The sequence below is a fragment of the Opisthorchis viverrini genome (assembly GCF_000715545.1).
Source record: "Opisthorchis viverrini unplaced genomic scaffold opera_v5_92, whole genome shotgun sequence".
Taxonomy (NCBI): domain Eukaryota; kingdom Metazoa; phylum Platyhelminthes; class Trematoda; order Opisthorchiida; family Opisthorchiidae; genus Opisthorchis; species Opisthorchis viverrini.
In genome coordinates, this window is record NW_008751748.1 from 1,562,079 (window position 1) to 1,571,434 (window position 9,356).

Below are 9,356 nucleotides of genomic sequence, written 5' to 3' on the forward strand. Positions count from 1 at the left end.
GTTAAACGGATGATGGCCAGATCGAGGAAGCACGGAGACTTGACGACGGAAGAGGGACACCCATAGAATATCCATGATACACATGAAGGTCACTCATGGTTGTGGCGATGAAATCAAATAGCAATCACATGATGATATAACAAGCGGGCAATATACAAATGGTGACGGAGCGTAATAAAAAGACACAGGAGAGTCCAGGAACCATGGTCTGCTGGTGAAGTCTTTGAACTTCGACGGCGCAATAAAGACGATCGTAAGATGATGAAACACTGTAGCAAGTGTTTTGGGAAGCATTGCTGAAAGAAAGCGCCAGGTAGCAGTAGAGGCAGCAACAGAGACCGGATGAATGACTGTTAACGTGACAGAATTATCCCAGTCTAGAATTAGGGTTGGATGGGGACAGAAGAGAAATCGACCCTCAGAAATCAGAATAGCTTCAAGTGATTTTAAGGCCAAAGTTCATTACTTGTGCCTTACCTGGCAGTTGCCTATCATATTTCTGTCTGATGAAGCCTTCTGGATTAATTTAGAACCAGCACTAGGCAGACTAGTTCCAAGCGCCCACCAGATCAGAAGACGCTTGGTATTCTACTACCGAAGGGAGTAAACGCACAAGCAATACCCATTCTTATTTCTATTTTGATGTTTTTTTATCAGAAGTGCACGGCTAAACCCATGAAAACGCTCAAAACCGCTTGGATAAAAAGGAGTACAGTACTTCCTATTCGATAAACAATCCGAAAGTGCGAAAAAGTTTGACGAATAACAGTTTTATATCATATGAATAGTAGTCTCTCTTTGAGAGACCTCTAATTAAGATGCACCTTGAAAAAGACTAGGCGATCTTCAGTAATAAATCAATTAACCTTGCACTTGCCCCTAGCAACACTTATAGAGTAGCTTTCAATTTTCTACTGCGTTCTATGCTGAGCGGTGGGGCACAGCGTCCAAAATAGTAATCGGGAATTTCACGGAAACCCCTGACCAAGTTATGGCTCCTGGATGGAGCGAGATATATTGAGTTTCAATCATTGGATGCAGAACAAAACTTAAAAAGTGATTGACAGCTTGTGACTTAGCCCAGTTGTCCAACATGGCCTTCTAACGTGTCTTCCACAAGGATGGAAAAAAGCTTATCTTGTGTTCTGTGATAGATGCTGAATAATAACCAGAAATGAAATTCTGCACAGCCTTGTTTGGGATAGCGGTGGGTTTGACCCGGACACCCAAGTAAGCAATGGTGCAAGTTAAAATGCAGTTCGGGCAATAAGGAATGCATTTTTTATAGATTGCGACTTCTGCGTTCTGTCACACACATTGGTGTCAGCACCGAGGTAAAGAAGAAAAGCAGACAAACCAGGTGAATGAATGAGTTCACAATAAACCGGATCCAACCGTATACAGCTTCTTATGTAGACATAACCTTGGCGTATTGAATTATTTTCGTTCACATTAGGTCACTTCACAAACTGACGTGAAGATAAGCTAACTCGCTAGACTTAGGTAGCGCGATTGAGCTTATGCAAGCCGCCACAAATGAAACCACGAATTAACAGAGATGTTTCAATTTCCTATCAAGAAAACAGTGTGATCAGTTAGATGTCCTTGCCAGGTTGCACGTCTTATGAAGACAACAGAACAACCCTAATAGGTGTCAGAAGTTCTCCTTACACTCAAAAAATAGTCATAGCAAGTGAATTATGCTGAATTCTATTCTGGTGACCTGTACAAATATGCTATCTCTCCTAATACCCGTGGAACTAAATGGGCCTTTACTGCCACCAGGTGGAACACGGACAGGCTTGTTTACCTACATACTCCTATACTGACGCTCACTAGGGACGTCATGGTTTCTGAAGATTACTGTTCACCTTGCTGGATGGATGTGTCTATTTACCATGGGCGTCTTGCCTTTTTGGCTTATATTACTAAATCCAGTCACTTTTTCAAATAGCTGACTTTCATTGTTTGAGGCAGTGCTCTGTTTCGGCGGGTCACATGTTCGAGGAGTCCACATGTTCAGTTGCATAAGCTAACACAATCTCGGCGCTGGTGTGGCTATCAGTAGCAAATGATCACGGCGTGATCTAGTTTGACCCAATTCTTTAGTTTTCTAGGTTCAGTCCAATATCCCTAAAGGCATCGTGAGTGTGCAGCATTGGAGGAAACAGCGTAGCCAAATTTGATCAACGGAGCCGAGGCTGCAGTCAGTCGTAATACTTTCAGCTCTTTTGACCCTCTTTGAGGACTCTGAAAGTTATGAAATTGTTTCTCGATATTTATTTTGAATAAGCTAGATTCACTTCATTTAAGTGTACGATATCAGGATAGCTGTTCGGAAGATTGAAGCATGTATCCTGATGTTTCTAACAACCTATCTGGATGGGAAGGAAATAACCCGAACCGGCAATCGACCACCTTATTATTATTAAGCCATTCTATAATCTATTTGACATTCAGTTTTACAGAGTTCATCAAGAAGTCCCATGAAATTTACCCGGAAACTCCCAACATGAAGAGGGCAGTGAATGTTGGGTTTTTATCTTTGATGTTGATAAATGAAAGTCAAACCTCCCATAGACGTAACATACCACTCATAAGGTTGATGAAAAGTATTCGACAATCCACAACTGGCTTTGCCCTCTGTGAAGCTCATCAGGTAGGCGCAGTCGTCGAGTTTCCGTTAACTTTATGTTGTACTAGAAACCCTACTGCAGCACATCCCGTTGAAGAAAGCATCATGGAGGGTGGATTCAGCTGGGATTAAGGTTAGTCTTCCACAAAACCACATTTGTATGCAAATGAGAATATCTGTCAAATTTCGTGCAATTCGGGTTTCAGTAGAATATAACTTGAACAGAAACTGAGAGCTTGCACCCGCCTAATGAGCCTCAAGAGACGCAAAACTGCTCGTGGGCTACCGAAGAGTTTTCAGCAATCGTATGAGTGATGTGTATTACGATATCTGAAACATCGTATGAACTGAAAATGAGGTTGCCTCGTGCAGCACGTTCAGTTGAAGAACATCATATACGGGAAATTCAGCTGGGATTCAGATGAGTCTCCCGTGAAAACACTACTGGTATGCAAAGAGTGTACTTGTCAAAAGTTAAGGCTTTTACGACAAAAGGTATATCATAGGCTTCAGCGGCAACTCCTCACGTGTCGGGCTGTCAGTGTTTCATTACTTACTGTCGATTCCGACTCATTTGAAAAATCGCACTAAATTACTTTTCGTTTTATACTGAAACTTCATACACGTGACGCTGAAAAGTGTATCTGCGATTTGGAATCCCAGTAACCTGAGAAGTTATTGATGTTTATAGTATTTGGAAAGCAAATTTACTTTCGTCGGAAGTTGTCAGTCTCTGAAAACAGGCAATATGGAGTTTTGGACAATTTGCCATCTAAGAATTGTCCTAAACAAATCAATTTTTGGGTGCAAACCACCGTGTGCACTCGAGGTCATCTGCATTTTCATGATCGTCTTTCAGCGGATGCTTTAAACGCCCACTGGACATCATAATTTCTGACTGAAGAAGTGCTTCATAATGGATGATGAAGAATTTTCCGTGACGCTTTAGCCGGTCTGCGTTGGTTCATTCAAAACCTTGAAGTGGAAAGTCCAAGTATACACAGCACGGACAACAGGACACTCTAGGGGTGAACTCTAACCAAATAAATCCTGCTAACCGACTGTTCTACCTGCTATATAGGATGCTCTCTATCAGTCAAGCTTGTACCCCGCAGCTGATTCTTCACGGCTCTGTATTTCAGACTAACAGTCAATATCTGGACGATTTGAACGTCTACAACACTGAGGAATTTAGACCGGGGACCAACTAAAGTATCAAAGACTAATCCATTAGGCAGAAGTGTGGCCAATCAGCTGTGAAGTTCAGGTACATAAGTGTGACGGAGAACGAGTGTTATCGGCACGTGATCAGGTAGAGCACCCGTCTGGTAAACGGAAAGCAGGTGATTCAAGACTGCCTCGTTCAAACTACTTGTTGTCGAACGTTTACCAACTGTTCAACTTCCCAAGAATCAAACATCCAAAGGATACAAGTTAGACCATGTGACATTTAAAGTGATTCCCTTAAGCCATAGACGAAGTGTCCGGATGATTACTGGGATGTGTTGAAATATTCCTTTAGTGCCCATCTGTAGTTGTTGCTTGTTATTTAACTTTGGTCTTTAGGACTATCATGAACTTCCTTCAGTCTGACAATTAATCTATATGTAGTACCTTGATTCAATGACAGAAGAGCGCAATCTGTGACTACAAATGCGAAAAACGCCATTCGGGTATAAATAAAGTTTTAGGCGGTTATGAGGCTGTTGGCCTTCACCTATCGGTGAGTTGGTTCCACTGACAGAGGATAAGATTGTGTTAAGAGGAACATGAAACTGTACCATACATATCAACCTCACAGGTGAGCATAATGGCTAGCAAGAAAGTGCAGGCCAATGCAAGAGTCAGTCAACGTACTAACTCAGTATGACGGTGTGACCAAGTGCCTGGGAAAACCATGATGTTCGGCAAGAAAAAGAAGCCTCTGCAATCAGGAAAGGAAATGACGCTGATATAAAACCGAAATAACGCTTCATAACATGAAACACATTTTTTCTAAGTGAATCATTATTCTGTTGTCAACCCCACAACAATTAACAACAAACCACACCAATCCATTGGGTTGATCAGTATTCGGAGGTCCATTCTATAACCAGTAACAACAACACCAATTCAGCTGTGGTTTCTTTTACGTGCATAGCTACTCTGCAGCTCGAAGGAAGCAGGTTACCCAAACCTAGACAAGAGCGAGCAAAAAGCCAAGCTCGCTTTCGAACGACGGATCTTCCTATCAGTAGATTAGCGCCCTAACGTCTGAGCCACATCGAGCTCTGGGTGTGTTGGATAGTCCTATTGTTATTAACTTGTACATTTCCATCACATATCGCCTCGAATCAGCATCACCATGCAGCGGATTGCTTAACTATTGTTTTTTACAGCTTATTAGCAGTTCTATAAAAAAAACTGGTTTTGGTAACACAATGACCTGAGTGATCTCTCACAGTGAAAGTGACCAGACGCTGTTGCAAAATTGCGACTCACATTGACCAACCAAAGCATCATTTGGATGATTTGGTTGTTGTTGGATCCGTTAACGTTATATCCGAAAGTGGATCATTAAAAATGGGACCACCAATGTGCAAAAGTGACGGTTCCGTAGGAGTGCCAATTTCTTCAGCGTCGAGTAAATTTCTCCCATCAAGTTCACTTTGTCGGAATCTACCAACCAACCAAGGTTTCATCTGAGAAAAATGGGATAAGGCGTCTCTACTCAACGTAGGACCAGGAGGTTTGAAGAAAGTTCGTGAATCGCTGAAATTTGCGTTCTTATCTTGAAATCCCGTAGTATTTACTCGACTATCAGGCCCGTTGGTCGAGTAACTGTGGTTTGTGCTCCAACGCGTAGACCTGTCAGTGGGGGGCCATAAAGATTCAGTGCTAGGTATCGGAAGGGGTTCATTCCTCATAACCTTCCAGCGCCATGGGAAGGTTGCCCCGTTCATTTCATCGGAAACTGAACTAAATATCCCGGATCTTGTACTAGAATGGGATGCGAAACGTTTTGTCCGACGATAACAGAGACTACCAAGTACGATGATGAAGACCAATGCAATTGTGATCAGGACTGCAGTGGCAGCCGGAGAAATGCCCGGATCAGACTTGACTTCTCTGATCTGTAATCGTAGTGAAAACAAACAGACATAACTGGTTGGAAAAGATTGCGTGAGCAACATGCGTTTCTAGGAAAACTTAAAGCTCCGTTTAGCTTAGAAGTTTTGTCGCATGCCACAATTCCAGTCTTGCTGTGCAAAAGCTATTAAAATGCCTTAAAAAACCGTGAGATCTCAACCGTTAAAATTTAATACATCCAATGTCTCACAAGAACCTCGCCAAGGACTGGAACTCATCGACTCGTTGAAGGTCGTCAGACTGGTGAATTTGAGTTAATCGATTAAGCCGTACGGATGAAGTTATGGTAGACAACAGAAAAGCTAATTTCCTTGGGCCATCCCATAAATCTACTGAGATCGATTCAACCTGCTGGAAGCCTCAGAAAGTCTGTGAAGCACTATTGTGCAATGAAAGGTCCGGTTCGCATTTGTACGAGTGTCAAAATAAAAGTTTAGGGACAGATCTCGACCAATCGGATGCAGAACTCTAGCGAAACAGTAACACAGGCGGAATGTGGGAAGATTCTTCCGGTAATAAATCAGAGGGAGAAAAGTTAAGCAAGCGGGAATTCTGACTTCTGAGGCACGAGAGGTTAGTTTAGTCGAGTGAGGCTGTACCGTAAGCTCCTCGATGGGACGACTTTGGCGATACCAAGGTTCTCCAGCGCATTCATATCACGAAGTTCAACCAGAACCGAAAAGAAAATATCTCATATTCAACATTTTCTCTACTTTCTACCACCGAGACACCACAGTCGAAATGTTCCGAGCAATGCACACAGTGGCCAAACCAAAGAAACACAGAGTTTTCTCGTTTGAGGAGGATAGATTCCTTTGTGGTGCTCTTGCACTAATCTTCTGTTACGATTGTGACATTATACTCACCAGGAATCTCATGCCAAGTCGCAAATTCCTACTATTTCGAACAGAAGTTTTCGCAACTTGAAACACAAACGTCTCGATTCCACGAGAAAGCCGACGAATCCAAACATGCAGTTGGAATCACACGCTCCTTTCTCTCCAACGTTGATTATCTATTGGAAGTTTTGATACGCATCTTGGTCTTTGCTTACTGCACACATCATAAACCAAACACCTGTTTAGAACTAGCGATTTGAATATGCCCCACGAGATTTCCTTGACAAATAATAAAACACCATTCAACTTCACCAAGGTGGGACACCAAATTTTCTGAAACATACATGAGTGGTTTTGAAAATTACGCGAAAAAGTCATCAGAAACACTAAACTGGCATTAAACAACAGAGCAGCAAATAGTATACGGTGCCCTTCTTAGTTAGCGGTGCAGATGCGCTTCTCGTACTTAGTTTTCCACTAATATTAATACACACGATGTGATTAAAAGGTCATTTCAAAAGTTACACTTAGCTGCAGAAGTGAACTCTTATTTTATCGCTTAGATACAAGTGAGCTTTGTGCTTAGCTGACCAAACTCGGTAGATTTAAAAACTCACTTGAAAGCTATATTGACGTTAACATGAGAATCGAATGCGTTAGGCACTTATGCTATGCGTCAGTTTTTCTTTGGACTTTCCTCACCAGGTTGCATAAAATTCCTGCTTTCCGACGGCCCAAGTTCAGCTAGCAGGCACTCTCAACTACGAACTTTATCAGACTCGTGTTCTCCAACCAGAAGTGTTTTCAAGGAGATGCCCGGTGGATTTCTGTCTTAATGAAGAAACCAATTTTTGAATTTTTGATATCAAACAAAGGATTATGATTTAGAACTAATACACATACCATCTCCGGATAACATCATCTTAGGTAGAGGAAGACACCTTTGTTCGCACTGATATTGTGATATAAGTTTGCTTTTTATCTTCAGTGCTCAGAGGAATTTATTGATAATGGCACATTGTTTATGTGACTTGAAGAAGAGAACGTTGACATGTCAGAACATACTGGACACGTTCTTAGAGTTTCGTCGCCAGATTAAATCGTATCCGCTGAGGCAGGAGAAGACATCGGATGGAAAGTTATGCTCGAATTTTTAGCTTGAAAAGTTTCGCCAACAAGGCAGCGAGTTCAGGCGCAGATTTTGTAATTCGCCGGGGTTGATACTGGTTCATTGATGCTAGAAAGCTAACAGTGCAGTAAGAGATAAGTTTGTTTATTCACATATCATGCAACGAACAGGCAAGTGGCCGAAAATAATGCCAAACAAAAGTAGAGTTTGCCAATACGTCTAATTAGATTAGCAATTTTTGTGGCGCTAACCTGGCGGAACCAAATCCCTCACAAGAAAAAAATGAGCAGAGTATAGATCATCATCTCAAAGACTACTGCAATTGAGTTGAGGAGAAAAATATAGCAGGAAATGAATCCATAGCTCTTTGTTTTATTCCTCTATAGCCAACAAGATGTGGGGTTTTCAAATCAAGCCACAATCAAGTTACCGCTGTGATATCGCGCTGACTGAACAAGCGCGGAACACAATCAACAGGGATCCGTATGTTTGAACTTGGGCTATTCGTCGTTCCTGTTTTGCGTATGTGGTAGCCATGTGATCGGGATTCGCAATTTTTCACTATCTAGAGTGATTTCAGGTGGCCGGTCTATGATATAGGAAGGCTTGTACTGCCTTCGTTTTCTGGCATGAAACAAGTGACATAGGGAATACGTTCCGTGCCATCAGTCAGACCATCAAAATCGTTCACCAAATGACGTTACCTGGGTATTGTTCCCACAGGTGGCAATGGCACTCAGAATTGCTTCGCCTAGCTGTGGTGGCTGCCAGCCTCCAACACACTGATCACCAGGAATGCGTCTGTACTCCATGTTGTGACTGAGTTCCCTTCCAGGACCGTAGACCTCGCACAGATTTACCAGCGGTACGTGAGGATTTTGTATACATTCCAGAGTTCCAATTTGACGATAGTATGCAAACTCACTGGGAATGAAGCGAAAACAAAAGTAATTGTCACTGCTATTTGAGCAAAAGTCTAAATGAAGTCTAAATAATCATGCCAATATGCGAGGCACACGAAGTGAGGGTAACGGGTGCTGAGGAAAAATATGCCAGTCGATGTTATCCTGAAAACCGTTTCCTCATGACACAAATGCTTTTAAAGTCCTATGTAAACTACGCCATGGAGACTAATATTGCAATCAGTGAAACCCAAACCAGCCTCGTCAGAACGGTTTTTGCACAACGGACTGGAATAAGCAATACAACAGGCGATCGAATATTCTAAACGGATCACATTCTGGACAGTGCAAACTTGCATGGATTCGGACAGATTTGACAAGACTTGTCCTCTTCTAAGTGGTGAGGTATTTGGGAAGGAACGTACCGGGGTACGGGAGACAAATCACGTGCTCGTTCCCCTTAATAACCAACGTGTTTCACACAACATTCAGACTAAGCGAATGCAGTCGTACTGAAGTCGGTGGGCTTCCTTCAATTTTATTAAACAGCCCGGTGCACCATTTAACAACTCGTCAAGTAAACGAAGTAAGAGGGTGCAATATCTGGTTTCCTTTGTGAAAGTTAGTTGTTCAATCGTCGAGGATTGTCAAACCATTTAACAGATGCTACAGGCAATCTTACGGGTAAAATCGAACCACTAAGCATGAACTACTAATTCAGA

The 9,356-nt window shown here is 42.3% G+C and overlaps 1 protein-coding gene across 1 annotated transcript; it reads right to left on the minus strand.

Moving 5' to 3' along the window:
* Positions 1 to 5,133: 5,133 nt before the first annotated feature.
* On the minus strand, positions 5,134 to 8,708 carry T265_13687 (hypothetical protein; the record flags this gene model as incomplete). The annotated part of the gene is made up of 2 exons (XM_009170036.1): positions 5,134 to 5,748; positions 8,437 to 8,708. Coding segments are annotated over 2 exons (885 nt in total), but the record flags the coding sequence as incomplete, so codon positions are not given.
* Between the last annotated feature and the right edge of the window lie 648 nt (positions 8,709 to 9,356).